Genomic DNA, 19,145 nt, shown 5'->3' on the forward strand with positions numbered 1-19,145 from the left:
AAAATGAATATAGCTGGAAATTATGTATAACAAGTAAAATATAGTGCTCCACGCAAATAAGCCTAGAAATTGTATGGAAGTAAGAGGAAAACCACACGTTATAACTTTGAAAACAAATTTATAACACCATATTTATCTCATAACGACCGCATTCAAGTGCTTTTTATATCCAAATACGCGCAATGTAAAAACCCAGTTCATACTTCCTGAGAATGCGAATTAAATGCATAGCGAATTTTGACGTCACAGCTCCGTTTTCATGCGATTTTTGTTCGCAGGACATGAACTCATTTCTGCTGTTGTCAATTATTCGTCAACATTCGTTTCGTTATTGCAGGAAGTATGAACAGGGCTTTAAAGACACTGGCTACCTTCGGTAATTGTCCAACACCAGTCTTCTTGCGTGGTGTATTCCAACATAATGCATAAAACAACACACCTGTGAAAATTTGAGCTCAATTGGTCGTTGAAGTAGCGAGATAACTATGAAAGAAAAAACACCCTTGCCACACGAAGTTGTGTGCTTTCAGATGCTTGATTTTGAGACGCCCAAAATCTAATTCGGAGGTTTCAATTGTTTCAATGGAAAGATCGCATGATTTCAGTAAAATTCACGGCTTCGGATTTCGGAAACGGGCTCAATGAGTTAGGAAACATAAACAGACATGATTGTACATAACCGCAAAGTTTAAAGGGAGGGTACACGTTTGGTATTAATGTAAAAGACCGGTCTTCTCACTAGGTGTATCCCAACATAAGCATAAAATAACAAGCCAGTGAAAATTTAAGCTTAACTGGTCATCGAAGTTGCGAGAAAATGAAGATAGAAAAAACACCCTTTTTGGACGAATTTGTGCGCGTTCAGATAGGAATAAAAGACTTCTGTCTTCTGTCTAGAAGTATTTTATTATTTTAGTGAGAAATTACCTCTTTCTCAAAATCTATGCTACTTCAGAGGGAGCCGTTTCTAACAATGTTTTATACTACCAACAGCTCTCCAATGCTCGTTACCAAGTCAGCTTATAAGTTAATATTTGTTTTGAGTAATTACCGAACGTGTACCTTCCCTTTAATTTTAAGTCCAGAAAATAGCTGTCAACTTATACCTTTTTGTAAATAGTACCTTGAACAAGAAACTACAAAAGAGACAATAATATAAGGGACTATAAACACACGTTGAGTTGCAATGAAGGAATTGTTATTTTATTTTTTACCACGAACTTTAATACATTATATATGGGTGTACCACAAAAAGGGAGAAACTTATGCGTGGAGCCTTTACTAAATGTTATGTGAACAACAACTTTTTACTATAAAGATTTGAAGTCGTTACTTTTTATGGATCGTTGTAAAATGGTCCAATATTGTGGCCCTGCGTGGGGTTGTTATAGCATGTTGGTTTACAACGGCTAGACTCTCTACACTTAATAGCCCCCCTTTTCTAAAAGGTGTAGGCCCTATTGTGTATTTTTTTTGTTTTTTTTGTTTAAGCATTCTGGACAATTTAATCTTTCAGGGTGTTTTTCTTAATATTTTGAATGAGCCTATAAGCTCAAAAGCCAAGCGGCTAACCTTACACAAAATTGAAAAAGAAACATAAGATAAGTTGTCAGAAAATTTAAATGGTTTGTTTTCAAGAGACCCATCATGCATTGAGCAAGTTTTTCTTTGTGGATTTATGCAATAGAATAAATTAAGTATTGTAATTGGCTTTTGCACTTGTTTTCAAAAGACTTTGTTTCTGAGCTATATCAGTTTATTTTGAAATAAATAAATTGAAAAGATCAATAATGTCTATTGTTTTATAATTTACATGAAACGAAGCCCAACACTTTGAACTTTGAAGCTCACAAATATTGAAACAATAACTAAATCATTTAATAACCAATACATCAACTGACTTTTTACATTGCCAATAACCTCATAAGGTTATGTTCCACCATTATTTTAAAAGTACTATATGTGGGGTCAGACTGAAATATTTTTTTCACCCAACAGTGATACCATGTGTAAAAGTCATACACATTTAATTTTTGACGCAAGGGCCATGTTACACGAGGCAATTTTTGTATTGAATGACAACCAGGGCCCAACTTCATGGCTCTGCTTACCACAATATTCTGCGCTTATACGGAACCCTTGCAGCACACAATTCTATGATACGTAAGTACAGAAATCCGTGGTAAGCAGAGCCATGTAATTAGGCCCTGTTCCAGGTAGGCCTAATCTCAGGTTATCTCAAAGGAGAGAATCCATGAACATTTTATTGTTCTTATATAATTTTTTTGTGTGAATCGTAAGACATTAGGCCTTCTTTAAAAGTTACTCGTGTGCTATAAAAGCGGTCTTGTAATATCATAGACTACAGTTGGTTGACTCCAAGTTACCTGCCAAAGTTCCACTGCCTTTAAATTGTTATATCAGTGAGAGAAACACCCAAGAGTTATTCACAACTTTAAACAAAACAAACTTCTTACAATAATAATGGACAACAACGGCACAAAGAGAGTTACAACGACATGGATCCTCTGAAGTCCCTTAGCATAGGTTTTCCTAGCCAGTTTCAGCAACAAAAAAACTACCACAAACCATATTGCGGTAGTTTTTTAGCTTTGAATGCATTCAAATTCGTTTTTGTGCACAAACAATTTTTATTTTCTTATTCAGACTCGTTTCAGCCATTCTATTTCATTTAATGGCATTTCAAGCCTTCAAGTGAAATGGAAGTATAGGCCTCTACTGTATTCAACGGATCATTTGTTTTCAAACTGAACTGAACGAGTCGGAATGGATTTATGTTGAAATTGGTAGGGAAACCATGGTTCGTGGGTTTATATCGCGCCCATTTCAAAAGAGTACATGTACTTTGAATGAAGGTAAGACAACAGATAGGCCTACATGTCGAGGAACATTTTACAGTGTTAGCGCCATGTCACACGGGGCAATTTACAGGCAACCAGGTCCAGGCAATCTCCATGAAGGAAAGACATTCACGTTTCAACGTTCAAATATTTTTCGAGACTATCGTATAAATATAAGACAATGTTCGGAAAATGTGTCATGTGCTACTGAAGTGGTCGTGTAGCATGCACTGCAATTGGTTGCCTCCAAGTTACCTGTAAAAGTTGCCTTGTGTGACAAGGCCCTGTTACGTGTACAGTACAGGGCAGCAGGGCATAACAATCTATGTTTTTCGGATTGATTTTCTCGAACATGACATTGTTGACAGACGGAAATGTATTATATCAAATCATTTGAATGTCTAGTTTTTAAAATAAAGCTTCATAGAGAATCACAAACGGTCCCTTATACGGTTGGCACACTATTTATTAAACCTACAGTAAAGGCTACACATAGTGTAGATAACCGCATACTTCCGACCAACTCAACTTGGCCAACTTGGTTGTTATTGGCACTGGACACGTTTGGTAATTGTCAAAGACCATTATTCTCTAAAAGTGTATCTCAACATATGCATAAAATAACACACCTGTGAAATGGGCTCAATTGGTCATCGAAATTGAAAGAGAATAGAAGAAAAAACACCCTTGTTCCACAAATTTGTATGCTTTCAGATGGCCAATAAAAGGCTTCAGTACAGTTTAAAGTCACTTATTACATGAGTGAGAAATTACCTATTCTAAAAAACTACGTTACTTTAGTGGAAGCCGTTTCTTGCAATGTGTGTACTATCAACAGCTCTTCATTGCTCGTTACCAAGTAAGTTTTTAATATGCTTATAAGTATTTAGAGTAATTACCAATAGTGTCTATGTGCCTTAAAGTTTCAACGGAAGTACCCCATCGAATCAACGCCTTCATTTGTTTCTATTTCCATGCACGTGAAGCTTGTGTCGCTACAAAGGGTAGGGCAGCATTTTTCATAATTCTCACAGTCGTAATCAGCAAGTTCAATTCGACAACCATCTGGACAGCTTAAACTCGCGTATCTGTTGCCCGGGTCGGGACACATGCCATCATGTTTCATCCCTAAATGGTATGGAAAAAAGAAGAAAAAGAATTTTAACTTTGTTTATGCAACAAAATCTGCGTAAAGTAGTGAAATAATGATAACTGCATTCACGCATACGCACAGACACTATTAGGCAAACGCCACAGAGATCTACACTATGGTCCTTTTCGAAACGACTGGATTTGGCTTTGGGTTCGGCCCAGGATAGCTTGGCCCTGCTGAGTGTTTTTGCAGTTGCGCGAGCTTTGCGTATATACGCGCCGAGGGTTTCAGACGAGAAGACGGAGCCTGAAGCTGAATCCAAAGCCGAAGCCGCCGGTTTCGGAAAGGCCTGTAGGTCTAGTACACGCATGCGCGCGTTAGTGCGCACGTGCAGTGGGACAAGGGAAATGTATAAGTATAACAGGTAGGGCAAGATAATGTACAGCTATTAAAAAACAAACAAAAATTAACAAACTAAAAGTTGTGATAAGAAATGCATTTGAAAAAAAAACCTGTTCTGGAGCAAGAAGAAGGCTGAGCGGAAACGTTGGATGTGCCGCAGAAGCGCAAACGTGTGACGCATGCGCAATGACTTACCAACTGTTAGATAAACGACTTTGTTTTGTTTTAGTAATGAAATGACAAACAAAAAAAGTAAGATTCACAACTTACCACCCTCGTTTACTTCGTTATTTCTACGCAAGCGTCCAAACACAGACGACTCAGACGTCACAAGTTGGAGTAGAACCATGACCACACAGGCAACAGGTAGACCTAGCTTGCATTGATGCATCGCGTCTTCCGGACCGCTGTCAAAATGCCGGTGCTAAGAGTAGGTGGCTATTGCCCTTTGGACTTCTCTCGTGTGTTTAAGATTTATGGAAGCACAGAAAAGATCTTGCCAGGGCTTGTGCTAGCAGACGTGCCACAGGATAGGCTTAAATTGTTGAAGGCAGATAAATTGCCGGTAGTTTCGTCGTATGCTAGTTGTCTGGAACCTGCTCAATCAACTGTTCTCAAATCTGGTCGTCCTCCCTCTTTTATATATATCGGCAAAAGGTTGAATCTAAGGCTTCTTTATATCACTCTTCTGTTGCTATACATAATGAAAATCCATAATGTAAACGGTGATTTTGTTTGATGATAACAGATGACGAAGATGCAGTGGTTTTGGAGTCTTTCTTCGCACGGGCAAATTGATCCGTTGTATTGGCAAAGGTTTATATAAAAAAAATCTTATAATTAAGCCATGAGCCCAAAAGAAGTCCACACCGTTGGTATTGATTGCGTGAAGGCCTACATGATTGCACAAATGATTTTTTATCTCATATAATATAATATAAGTGTATGTGGTACGTGGAAGCGGTTATCCTGCACGAAGACTAGGCCTATTGAATTTTCAAGCACAAATTAATTACATTTAGGGATACTGAGGGTAATAAGTTGAGGCTTTGACTACAAATAAAACAAAATCTATGAAATGACATTTTGCAGGTTCTTGGCAACAGCTGTGTATAATTAACCATTAGACCTGATATTGCTTTGAGATGATCGATCATTACTTGTATGGCCACTTCAGTTTATATTAAACACACGTGCAGCATTTTTACCCAGACAACACTTTATAATTAAATCACTCTCCCATTATAAAAAAAAAAATACAAAACATAACACAAAATAAAAACCCTATAGTGGCTAAGTTGCTGTCCGGTAAATTTTTAGTGTGTAGGCCTACATCGCAGGGCGTCAATCCGTCTTGAAGTGTGGGGGGACATAACATTTACGGCGTGGGGTTCGGGGCCTGCTTTAGGGCCCCGGGATTTTTTTTTGCCCGTAGATGCTCTCTGGTGCAATCTAGTGAATCTGAGGGGTGATGTTCCCCCCTCTCAGATGTTGGAATTTGATGCCTATTTCAAGCTATGATGCACCTATTCTTGCTATCATGGTTATTGTACCTAAAAAGCAACTAAATTATAGCTTCGTTATATCAGTATTGTTTCTGCATTCTAATGCTCAGACGGCGTTTCATCCCTATCATCACCAGACCTAAGACACAAGCTTTATGGGGCAAATCTGTCAGAATGGAACAGAACATCTGTAAAATGTGAGCAGCAGTATAGAACCTTTTGGGGTGACAGCATCTTCAAGTGCGGACATATGAACCAAGTTTATGGGGAAAATCTGTCGAAGAGCGAGCTCACGAGTGCGAAACCTTTATGGCATGGGTCCGGGCCCACTGAAGGGCCCGGGCAAATTTTGCATTCTATACGCTCTGTGGTGCAATCTTAGGCCAATAAGAGGCATACAGAACGGAACAGAACATCTGTAAAAATGTGAGCAGCAGTAGAAACTTTTGGGTTGACAGCATCTTCAAGTGCGGATCTATGATTCAAGTTTTAGGGGAAAATACTGTCAAATAGTGAGCACGTGAGTGTAGAACCTTTACGGCATGGGTCCGGGCCCGCTCAAGGGCCCGGGAAAATTTTGTATTTTTAGATGCTCTGTGGTGCAATCTTTAGAGCATGCGTGTGAGAAGCCTTTACGGCTCGGGGTGCGGGACTAGGCCCGATTAAGAGCCCGGGAAAATTTTGCATTTTAGATGCTCTGTGATGCAATTTAGGGCCAATTTAGAGAGGGGATATTGTGTCATCCTTTGCCCACAGAATTAATGCCCATACAGGGACACAGGGTTTCGTCTTACACAGTGCAAAACTTGGGCTTCATGATAAAGGTGGTCAAAAAGGTGGGGGGGGGGACATTTGATATTGTGTCCCCCACCCTCCAAAAGGTGGGGGAACATGTCCCCATGTCCCCCCCCCCCCCTGATTGACGCCCATGCTACATCGTAGAAAAACATGCTCGACTCACGTTATATTGGTAGCCCTGGCGGACTTACATTTTCGAATTACACTCTTGTACAGCTAGCACAGTGGATGAGTCCTACAGGGCTAAATACATTGGGTGCGTATTATTTAAATCAAAATAGACCCCTCGAGTTAACCGCTTTCGTTGAGGTCAAACGTACGGCAGAAACATTCACGCGTATGCCTAGCTTGAACATCTTTATACGTGACACTTCGAGGCTCGGGAAAAACGCCAGAGTGTGGCCTTTAGCCTAGGTCATTCCCTGTCCATCTTAATCTTTCACCTATATTCATGAGCAGACGACCGCAGTGCAGCCGCTAAAACGTCACTCCGGACCAATCAAAACACAGAATGCTTATACGTCACTTCCCTTTTATCCAATGAAATGATCGTACAATGAAATCATTGGTTCTAAAAAGCAAGTACCAGTCTTTATCATTGCGGATGAAGATAGTAGAGGCCCAGTCTGAGCGCACAAAGTTCAGCCAATGGTAGGTCTTCCTTTATGACCTCAGTGAGGGCGCTGCTTCGGCTTTTGAAGTCAGTGGACACTATTGGTAATTACTCAAAATAATAATTAGCATTAAACCTTTCTTGGTGACGAGTAATGGGGAGAGGTTGATTGTATAAAACATTGTGAGAAACGGCTCCCTCTGAAGTGCCATAGTTTTCGAGAAGGAAGTAATTTTCCATGAATTTGATTTCGAGACCTCAGATTTAGAACTTGAGGTCGTGAAAACAACCATCTAAACACACACACAACTTCGTGTGACAAGGGTCTTTTTTCTTTCATTATTATCTCGCAACTTCGACGACCGATTGAGCTCATATTTTCACAGATTTGTTATTTTATGTATATAATGAGATAAACCAAGTGAGAAGACTGGTCTTTGACAATTACCAATAGTGTCCACTGTCTTCAAAATGGATTTCTTTTACAAAATAATGTATACTACTCATCTAGCAACGAAATGCAGTGCTTAATACCAAGCAAGTTTGTATGACTACTAATCATGCTAATGTTTTGAGTATTTACCAATCTATGACCATACCATTATTATGTCAACCTATAATTTCCCAGTGAAAGTTAAAGGAAATAATCAAACACACAAAAAACCAAAACGGGAGAAAAGTTTACTATCAACCCACCTAAAGGTGATTTAATTAACAAATTGTATATACAGTAACTCCAAGGCGTCCAATATTGATTGGAAAGAAAACCAGAAAAAAACATGTCTGATTCAGTTATCAGTGTTAAGTATTCCTCGAGATTTTAACACAGGCTCCCCCACCCCCTAAAAATAAACAGAAACAGTTAAAATATAAGACAAGTTCAACAATGTCAACTCTCTTCATTAGCAAAAAGTAATACTGATTTCACTATAACAATTATTTGTTTCAAAATTATGACAAAAAGCACCAAGATATCCTTGCAATTCTTCAAGAGATTAACATAAAGAGGCAAATATGAACAGAAATAAAACACCTTGCTGAGAAGGCGACTTCTTTTTTCATTTGTTTGTAATTAATGCACTTCCACACCAAACAAGGCTAAAAGCAACTCTTGGTTAGGGGTTACACGAAGAACATATTTGAGATGAAAATAACTAACTATGACTTGATCTCAACTATGACATTTGTAAGTCATAAAAATAAATGATGGATTTCACTTTCACATTTAAATATAATTCTCAAATAAATGATGGATTTTAATGTTGGGTTGGTTCCTTTTTAATCAACCAATTCAGCCATTGTGTTACAATGGGATATGTTTTTACTTTGAATGACTGAAGTTATTAATAATATTATATGCTTTACATATTTTACAAATTAATTTCGCTAAATCCTAATCATGATATCAAACCACAGTTTTTCCGAATTAATAAAATAAAAGAAAGGGTGAAATGATGGCCCCAATTCCCTAATAAAGGTTGGTCATCCATTGGTTTACTGGGCTCCGTTTGTTACAAGCAGTTTCAAAACTTATTTATTTACAAGTTACACTGGACACACTATTGGTAATTGTCAAAGACCAGTCTTCCCACTTGGTGTATCTCAACATATTCATAAAATAACAAACCTGTGAAAATTTGAGCTCAATATTGGTCGTTGAAGTTGCGAGATATGAATGAAATAAAAACACCCTTGTTACACGAAGTTTTATGCTTTCAGATGCTTAATTTCGAGACCTCAAAATCTAAATCTCAGGTCTCGAAATCAAATTCGTGGAAAATTACTTCTTTCTCGAAAACAAGTTCTAAACTTGAGGTCTCGAAATCAAAATCGTGGAAAATTACTTCTTTCTCGAAAACTACGTCACTTCAGAGGGAGCTGTCTCTCACAATGTTTTATATTATCAACCTCTCCCCATTACTCGTAATCAAGAAAGGTTTTATGATGACAATTATTTTGAGTAATTACCAATAGTGTCCACTGCCTTTAACTATCAACCTCTCCCCATTACTCGTTACCAAGTAAGGTTTTATGCTAAAAATTATTTTGAGTTACCAGGAGTGTCCAATGCCTTTAATAGTTAAAAACAAAATTAAATTACCATTATCATTTAAGTAATACAGCAACTAAGATTGTAGTCAGTTTCGAGTCATATTTTAGTATTGTGTCATGTCGAAATATAATTGTCTTTCTTATATAATAAATAACGGCCCTTCCACTGTAATTCCTTTTTTCAGTAAAAGGGGACAATAGTGCGAAAATATAGTAAAACCCTTTCATAACAATCTCTAACGGTAGCTTTCTCAATGGATCCAATATAAGCTTTGCAAATATGCTTAAGATTAAACCACATTAAAAAATATCCTGATAATTTTATTCTGAAAGTTGTGTACTAATAAAACAAGTTTTTTTAATATTATTTTTAATAATAATAATTAATAGTTTTTGTAAAAAGAATTGTCTCTGACAAACTCGACCTAACCATAGGTGTTCCCTTTCTACAACCAACTACAAAACAACAGCTCAATTTACACTATTTACACAGAAATACTCTTCTTAAATTCATCAGGTGATTGTATAGACACTTTTTATAATTAAATATTTTTGGTAGTCAAAACTATGTAACATTTGTAAAAGTAAAACAAGATTGATTGTGGCCTAAAAAGTGTATGGTTTGTAAGTGACGATTTAACAATAGGCTGTGATAAACATTTTGTAAGACAATTTCAAGAACAATTTCACAAACACCCCTAGAAACAAGACTATGCATAATGAAACCTCTATGAAAACAAAAACAAAAACAAAGTATGCTTATATTTACATGCAGCTCATCCTCATGTCACAAATGAACGAAAGGAAATGTTTGTTTCATGGAAATCACAATAATGTTTTTAGTAATGCTTTTAGTTGTTATGTAATACGTTGAAAGAATTTTTAAACTTTGTATGCAGATGCTTAGCTTTTTAGAAACCATATAATTAACCAGTTTGGCATATTTGAACAACATTAAGTTAGGAAAATAACAGAATGTCATACTAAAAGGTAGTTTACAACACTTGTATTATTAAATTAATTTATAGTAATACAATGATTGCAGGTAGTTGGTTTTTGCTTTGTATGTGCAAGAAAAGGTGCAAACCCACTTGTTGTCAACCATCGGTTCTTTTCAGAACCAATACTACACATTTTGCTACCCATAACCTTACATGGTAACCCCCAATTTTCCACTTGAGACATTTAGTCATCAGTTCCTATAAGGTGTTGAACACTTGAGAATACCAGCCAGTGGGCATATGGGGCTAAGTAGTTCTTAGAAAGTACAAGTAACTTAGTCAAAATCTATATGCTCAAATCCATTCATAATACTTCTTAACTCACCCTACAAATGACAGCACCTGGGGAAAAAATTAGTTTGAAACTTTTAAAGCTGCACCACAATTTGGTTGTTATGAAATTGACCATTAACAAACCAGAAAAAACAATGTCCCACTGTAGTTAGTTAAACATTATGCACCAAATCTTAACCTGCATTTTATATACAATCTTTTGGTTACTGCTTTTTAACAGATGCGTGATTATCATTCGGAAAGTGACTCTTCAGAAGATTTTGAGGTCACTTTTTTTTTGTTTTCGAAGATTTCTGGAAGTTTTCTTCAGTGTACAGGAAAAAGGCTGTGGCGGGGTAAAGCTCTGGGTGGGTCTTTATTTGGTTCCTGAAGTTTATTGACACCATCAAATGGAAGGGTGTTTTCGTTCTGCTTGGCTTCAAGTACTCGAACCTAAAGAAACCGAGAAAAGAACAAAAAGACAAAAATGTTGTTGGAGATATCCTTTGATAATAACAATAATATATATGCTTATATAGCGCTATTCCGAAAGAGGCAAGATCATAGCGCTTTACAAATTGGAATCCTTACAAAAAATGAACACCAGCGGTGTTTCTGATTAGCAGGAGTGTAAGTTCAAGGCCTGATTATAGCATGCAGACTGCAGCCTTTTGGAGACTCCAACCACTTAATTACCTTCTATATTGTATTTAACCATGTATGTATAATTGTTTGATTGAGTGCAAATAAAGTGTATTGATTGATTGATTGATACTCACTCTTTCCCAGAGTTGTGTGTTTTGAGCTTTGACATCTAAAATGGCATCCTGCATGGTGTCTAGTGTGGACCGTAACCCATCTATCATCGACTGCATCTCCTCAAAGTTTTCACATGTCGGACAATCTGTCAACAACAACAACAACAACAACATTTACTCAAGGATAAACCGATGATAATTATTTAAACAAAGAGTGTACTGACAATTAAAACAGTGGCCAGCAAACAAGACCAAGGACGCCCTGCATTGATGTCTATATGCTGACGTTTATTTGTAAACAGATTACTGGTCGATATTTTACTTGTGATCAATTTTAATTGCAATAAATTCAGAGATGAAAAGATACTACTAATAATAATACTAATAACAACAATAATGAAAATTATTTGAACAAAGTACATAATTAAAATCTCATATTTATGCATTTTTTGGGACAACAAAAGGGTAAGATGAGTTTCAAACTACTCTAGCCTGGAATAGTAAAAACTGACATAATAATACAAACATTTGTTTTTCCAAAGATATTAAACTAGAGAGGCAAACAAAATATTATTTGGTTTTATAGTACACTAATTGTTTGTGAAGGACTGTATACTCGGTACTTTTCCCGAGTCCTGTGAAAGGCTTATTATTACACCTAGGACCTTTACCATTCTAGAGCAGATGTTTTACCACTAGACCACCAAGATTCCCCCTTCCCTCTCTCAGTAGCTAGAGGCAGTTCGAATCCTTTGTTTCAGCAGCAGGGTCGCAACAATTTTGTTTAAAAAAAAAAATCTTACATAATTATTTCAAAACAAAAATATAAAATTAAGGTAAAAAAAGCTTCTTGTCAGGCTGTGCTACATAGTTTTGTATGCCCTCTAGTTCTTTTTAACTATGGCTAAATTACAACAGCAGTATGACAATGGCCTAATTACCTGCTTAGCAGAAATGAGCAGGTGTTTTGGTCCGTAACCTTATACTGGTAAAAAAATTATTTGTGCTTAGCTACTTTATGAGGAGTTTAAGCACATTAAAGAAACTTGGCAAAGACTGAAAACCCACAATCCGATGAGAACTTGAATCTAAAACACTAGACAGCTTGGCCATGGCACAGCAATACTTTCAAACAATTCTCTCCCCCTCCCCCCTCCCCACCTTCAAAATTTACAGAGAGCTACTTACGTTGGCAGGAATGCCTGTCCAAACCGAGTTTGAAGTTTGGTTCACAGGAGCAGTTGTAACCACCATCAAAGTTTGTGCACTCATGATCACACCCACCGTTGCCCTGAACAAAAAAAAATACAAGAAGTGTGGTTTTTATATTATAAGCAGTAAAAACATATTTTTGCTGGCAGCCAAGGGCTAAATTAGGGGGGGGGAATTTGTTTAATGTAAAATAACCAAAATTTATTTTAGCGGGATTTGTACCAATGACCTACAGAAATTGACTCAACTCCCAAGTAAAGTTTGGCTCAAACTTCCTGCCAATGCGAATGCGAAGCGAGTATTGACGTCACAAAATTCGCAACAAATATTCGCAGCAGTTCAGCTCTGCTCAACTCACTTGCGAAAAAAACCTTCAGTGGCTGCTTTGGGGAAAACGTCCTTCCAAACCAGTTTACTGTGGGAGGAAACACAGATGGTCGAATAATACTCTAATTAAACCACGAAATAATCACCTGCTGGCATTCGTCCACGTCATTGCAGAGTTTGTCGTTATCAGGTTGCATTTCAAAACCCTCTTCGCAAGAACAACTGACGAAAGAAGAAAAATCAATGGTAAATACTCTGGAAGTGATGCATCTTGAGGAAACCTCTTCAAATGATGTACCATTTCGAAACCTAATCCATCACATAAGCTATGTCAGAATTAATGGCTCTGGCTACGCAAACAGCTGTCTACCAGGTCATCATGCATTGAAGTATAGGATGTCCCTCGCAAGTTGTAGCCGCAGCCGCCAATTTTGATACAGCCTAATTTCAAGCCAAATTTTCTTTTCAGTAGTCAATAGTCAGTAGTCTGTTTTACTAAGAAAGGTTTTACTCGTTACCAAGAAAGGTTTTATTCTATTAATTATTTTGAGTAATTAGCAATCGTGTCCATTGCCTTTAAAGCAAATTTGGAAAATTAAATCAAGAGAATAAATCAGCATACTTGCAAGCACAATTTTAAAATCTAACATAGTATATTTCATTTACTGGATGGTAAAATCGGCCCGTGTAGAAGGACAAGTTGTTCATAACCTAACACCAAATAAGGCCCAGAATGTAATTGTGATCAGAAGAGTTGACACAACAGCATTATCAAAAATAGAAATTAAGCTGGAACCAGACTTACTTAAAACCTCCTGGGTAATTAGTGCAGATCTGGCCACAGCCTCCATTGTCCTTCTCACACTCATTTATATCTACATTGAAGAAAAAAAAAAACACCAGAGTAAAATTTAACTTCAACGTTGAATTTATTGCAGAAAATTACAGTTACACATCTATGTTCAGACACCCCTACAAATGTATTCCTTATCCAAATCTAAACCTAACGTGTATGCCAAGAGGGGTTATAAATATGAACATAAGCCTGGTCTCTGGCTAAACTTTTTATTTCAAATATCAAGTAATAAACCACATGGAAAACTGTATGAAAATAAATTCATAGCAGCCTGGAAGTTTGTTTTAATCAATATGACAAGGTAAGGCCATTCCCAATTTGCAAAGGGTACTTCAATGGGAACTTAGGAACCCTAAGTGCCAGACTTAACAGATAAATTTCCATCATTTTTTGTTATAGTTCTGAGCATGTGCAAAATTCTGAGAATGTGCAAAAATCTGAGAACAATGGCCATGCCTGGTAAGTCTGCTGCCACCAAGTTTCCCCAAGAGTCTCCCATTAAACCTATGACAATATATTTAGGGCACCCCCGTTCAAAGACAAAGAAATGACTTCTGTGGCCTAATACGTGCTCTTCGAGGCCTGCAGAGACCCTGAAAATTTCTTTTCGGATATCCGGATAAAATGAAGGGGTTCCTACCGAGACAGGTGCAGTTATCCGAGCCCATGTAATAGCCTGAGTCACAGCTACAGGTGTAGCTTCCCTCAAGATTCAAGCAGTTCTCCATCTGGTTGCAGCAGGCAAAGTTTGTCTCACACTCGTTGATGTCTCGACAGGACCGACCGTTACGTTGGAGCTCAAAACCCTCCTCGCATTCGCAACGATGGCTGGGTAGGAAATTATGTTAGAGAAATTATATAATGATAATAATGTATGATTATCAAAATAGGAAGAAGTAACAGTGGGTATCTGACAGCTTTTTGTTATACTCTGTTTAGGTTTTTGTGCTGTATTTCACTATGTTTTTACAGTAATTATTTAGTGATAAAAATTATTTATTGTTAATGTTAATAGCAGTATCATTTCTAGTTTTCAGGGGTTTTTTTTGTGTGTTTTTTTTAATTCAGGTTTTTACTGTTTTTCAGGTTTCTTTTATTAGTTATTACTGATTAGGCCTATTAATCACATCCTATTTGGCATGTGGACCACAAAATGTGTTGTAAGTAAAATGAAATGGGCACAAACAAAAAGTTGGAAAAACCTCAAACTTTTAAAGGTTGTTTGCCGCGATTTTGTAATATCTATAACATCATGTCATGATACCAAAACTTTGAGAGCTTAAAGGAACACGTTGCCTTGGATCGGTCGAGTTGGTCTTTGAAAAACGTTTGTAACCGTTTTTTATAAAATGCATATGGGTAGAAAGATGTTGTAAAAGTAGAATACAATGATCCACACAAACATGCCTCGAAATTGCGTGGTTTTCCTTTTACCTCGTCGACTAACACGTCGGCCATTTATGGGGGTCAAAATTTTGACTCCCATAAATGGCCGACGGTGATAGTTCGCACAGTAGAAGGAAAACCACGCAATTTCGAGGCAAACTTGTGTGGATCATTGTATGCTACTTTTAAAACATCTTTCCAACCATATGCATTATATAAAAAACGGTTACAAACGCTTTTGTTTTGACCAACTCGTCCGATTCAAGGCAACGTGTTCCTTTAATATAACCAAAGGAAAACAAAATAAATAAATGAACAATGAGAAACCAGTATATTTGGAATATTTTAGTCTGAAATACTTTTGAAGACAAAATGTATTACACCACCTAACTCACACTTTCTAAAAAGTACTGAATCAATCAAGTAGGCCTATTTCTTATTTAAAAATTAAACATAAATTATCAATTAAAATTCTATAAATATATATTTTTTTAAACTCGTAACCGTCTTTCAGCAAAAATTTTCAAGAAAATGTAGGGTTGCACCTACAAAAAAACAGGGGGTAAAAGCTACCAGCATAGACACAACCACCACTAACCCATTTCATCATGGTGCCCTCCTCTTATCAACCTTAGTTCCTTTTTCTTGTATGTTTTATGATTATTTATTGTGATATTTGGAAATAAAATCAATCAATCAATCAATCATTACAAGAAAGCCAAAAATAAAACAAAATAGAACAAAAAATTACACATGACACCAATATAATCACACCTTCCCAGACAATTGCAACTTACCCTCCTTTGTCATTGATGCAGATTTGTGAGCATCTTCCATTGTTGTCATTGCACTCATTGACATCAGAGCAAGAAACCCCATCAGACATCAGGAAGTACCCGGGTCGACAGTCACAAGTGAAGCTTCCAAGAGAGTTGACGCATAAATCATTGTGGTCACAGAGCTCTTGTGTACATTCATCAATATCTGGAAAGATACAAACAATTTTTTTGAAAGGTTAAATTTATTTTGAAAAATTGTACGATTAATATACATTTTGGTTTTCTTTGCAAAATGCTGTAGATCATGTTGTATGGAAAGCTCTTGTGCTTTTGATCAGCAGAGTGTGGGCTTAAACTCTGGTTTGATTTGTGTTCGAGAAGCAGGCATGCCCCATGTAAGACCACGGAGCACAACCAGATATGGAAAGCTTTTGATTTTTCCGGAGGGGAGGAAAACCGGAGGGCTCAGAGAAAAACCCTTGGCATAGAAGAGAACCAAGGCACAACTCCATATTCACAAATGGCCTTAGCCAGAAATCGAACCAGGGCCTGATAGGTTAGATGTTAGCACTTTACGCACATAGCAACCCATGAGACACATTTTCTTAGCTCTTTACAGCTAAAGTCTCAGGGAAAACAGAGGTCATGGATGGTTTACGCACATAGCAACTCTTGAACACATTTTCAATCTTAGCTCTTAACAGCTAAAACCTCAGGGAAAACAAAGTTCATGGATGGTTTACGCACATATCAACTCTTGAGACACATTTTCAATTTTAGCTCTTTACAGCTAGATTCTCAGGGGAAAAAAACAAAGTTCATGGATTGGTTGATAGTTGATTAACACCTCCACAACAGATTAATTTATCCAGTGAGCAAACTTTGTTTTAATTCATGTAAATATTGCATTAGAATATGAGTCTAGAAATTTGTTTGCTCTAGCCTACACCAATATTACAACAAGTTTTTAAACACCTATGAGAAAAGTCTGAGGTACGTTGAGTGTTATCAGGGGGATGCTAGACATGTCTCCTCTAGCAAAGTGCCCCCAACAAAGTCGCCCCCACCCCCTAAGCAAAGTCACCCTCTGCAATGTCGCCCTCTGCATATAGTTGCCAGCTAGAAAGTTGCACCCCCAACACAGTAGCCCCAGCTGACTCTTTTTCCTGGCACCCCATGTGCAATTCAGAGTCAAGTATAGAGTATAGTCAAGTTAGTTCCTCCTTCAGAAAAGTCAAGTTACTTTATAACATTAACACAAAAACAAGTCAAATTTAATAACTTGATGTTTAAGTAGGATTTGAAACTTTGCATGGTGGAAATAAGATATAGAAGAGTTTGCGGTAACACCATGATGGTGTTCCGCAAACTCTTCTATATCTTGATGTTTAAGGTCAAACGACATTAAAATTCAAAACAATTTGTTCCTTACTAAATGGTGAACTAGATAGAAAACATTTGATAAGAGAAGTAATGGTATGCCAAAAACAAAACCTGGAATAACATTTCCAGGTTTTAATTCATTTTGTAGTTGCCCACGTATGTGGAAGGGTGACTTTGCTAAGGATTGACTTTGGTAGGAGGTGACTTTGCAGGAGGGGGGGGGGGATTTATTGTGGACAAGATGACTGGTTTGTATCCAGGGGCTCAAAGACAACTTCAGACAACTTCTGAACCTGTCAAGTACATCACTATCACCTTAATTGACGTCAAGGAATAAATCAAAAGGAAGTATATCCCTCCCCGAATGGTCATACATGCTACCTGTACGTCAGAGCATTTTAAAACGTTACTGTGGTGTACCCACAGGGGGGTTATTTGACGTGTCAATTCTCAAAGGAAAACCACACTTATCTGTATCCTTTTTACCTAGAATTGGATGGAGTTTCAGAACCGAGGTACAAATCTTGGTAAAATCTTTAAGACTACTTGTTAGCACTGGTGAAGTGTCAATAAGTAACTGGTTCCACGCATCTGGAACTCTCTACCACTTAATCTTCGATCTTGTCTTTGTACCGCAAAATTCAAGTCTCTTCTCAAACTTATCTTATGTCACAGGTTTTCAATTGCTAATTTTGTTGTGTCTGTTTTTCTTTGTGTTGTGTTTTGTTTTTGTTTTGTTTTTGGTTTAACTGCGCCTTGAACACCCAGCAGGGTGGATATGTGCGCATTACAAGTCTTATTATTATTAACTTCTTGTTTTCTTTTTATTTGTATCTGTTTCAGGATGTAAGCTATTCAAGATGTTAAGATATGATTAAAAGTTTATTTAAAAATTATCAGTTCTTCAGACATAGGGCACCCTACATTTTGTTTTCATTTTTTTTCTCGAAAAGCTGACTTTTCTGACAAAGTTGGGTTACTACAAAGCAAGATAACTCTGGGTTAATACTAAATAGTGAAAGTGTATTTTCTCCAGTATCCTGTGAAATGATCACAGGGTGGCAAAATCTCCTGAATTCCAAGTGCCATGGGTTTGAATTTGCTAGAATTGGATTAGAGGACTAAAAAAACGACTTTTGTAAATTTTGCACAGTTTTACCAGTAAACTTGTCTTCTTACTTACCATCACAATGTGTTTCATTTACCATACTGTATCCTACATCGCACTCACAATGGAATCTGGAGAAACAAGAAGACAAGCTTTGCTGAATATTTTGTCAGGTGGACGTACCAAGGTGAGGCAAAATCATTCTCTCACATAGTTTCCCTCGTGTTTGACTCTCTTTGTTCTATTTTTACGATTGTTGTTAAAATTATCAATTACATTATTATTTTATTCTTTTTTTCATTAGCCAATATATACGCGTTTCTGCCCAGGCTACCGGGCTACCCTCCTAAAAACACATTTATCGTGCTGCCACCGTCTTGGTCCTGTTCCTTGAAAAAAATGAACCGAACTGTTCCTCCTAGCCTCAGTTTGATTTGAATGGAAGAAAATCAAGATGGCTGCACATGTCTCAGATACCAATATCGTACAGTTACATGCAGGTACGGTTTGCAATAGCACCTTCAGTAAATCTTTTTCTTTCTTCCTGAAAAGAACCGATGGTTGACAACTCCCGGTTCTTTTCAACCAACACTACTCAAAAGAGATTTAGACATGGTTCCAAACCTCACCTAACTGTACTCCTACCATGCATAATTTCAAATCCTACTAAAATTTCAAGTCTTAGAGTGAAGTGGCCTTCAGGCCTTGTGTGTCTTGCGACTTGCGACTTGCATAAGA

At 37.2% G+C, this 19,145-nt stretch overlaps 2 protein-coding genes across 2 annotated transcripts in view; both read right to left on the reverse strand.

Moving 5' to 3' along the window:
- Nucleotides 1-1,176: 1,176 nt before the first annotated feature.
- LOC139934020 (uncharacterized) lies at nt 1,177-4,983 on the reverse strand. Its single transcript, XM_071928293.1, has 2 exons — nt 4,627-4,983; nt 1,177-3,989 (listed from the first exon to the last, which is right to left on the reverse strand). The coding sequence occupies exons 1-2, from the start codon at nt 4,745-4,747 to the stop codon at nt 3,787-3,789; spliced, it is 324 nt and encodes a 107-aa protein (XP_071784394.1). The 5' UTR covers nt 4,748-4,983; the 3' UTR covers nt 1,177-3,786.
- Nucleotides 4,984-7,952: 2,969 nt separating this feature from the next.
- LOC139949848 (uncharacterized) overlaps nt 7,953-19,145 on the reverse strand; it is a 68,426-nt gene continuing 57,233 nt past the window's right edge. The window contains exons 16-23 of the mRNA XM_071948400.1: nt 18,483-18,538; nt 15,935-16,121; nt 14,392-14,579; nt 13,701-13,770; nt 13,042-13,117; nt 12,545-12,647; nt 11,378-11,502; nt 7,953-11,051 (exon numbers count right to left, since the gene is read on the reverse strand). Of these exons, the coding sequence (XP_071804501.1) occupies nt 10,926-11,051; nt 11,378-11,502; nt 12,545-12,647; nt 13,042-13,117; nt 13,701-13,770; nt 14,392-14,579; nt 15,935-16,121; nt 18,483-18,538 (931 nt within the window). The 3' untranslated portion in view covers nt 7,953-10,925. The remainder of the gene's footprint in view (nt 11,052-11,377; nt 11,503-12,544; nt 12,648-13,041; nt 13,118-13,700; nt 13,771-14,391; nt 14,580-15,934; nt 16,122-18,482; nt 18,539-19,145) is intronic.

Source organism: Asterias amurensis, chromosome 2 (assembly GCF_032118995.1).
Source record: "Asterias amurensis chromosome 2, ASM3211899v1".
NCBI lineage: Eukaryota > Metazoa > Echinodermata > Asteroidea > Forcipulatida > Asteriidae > Asterias > Asterias amurensis.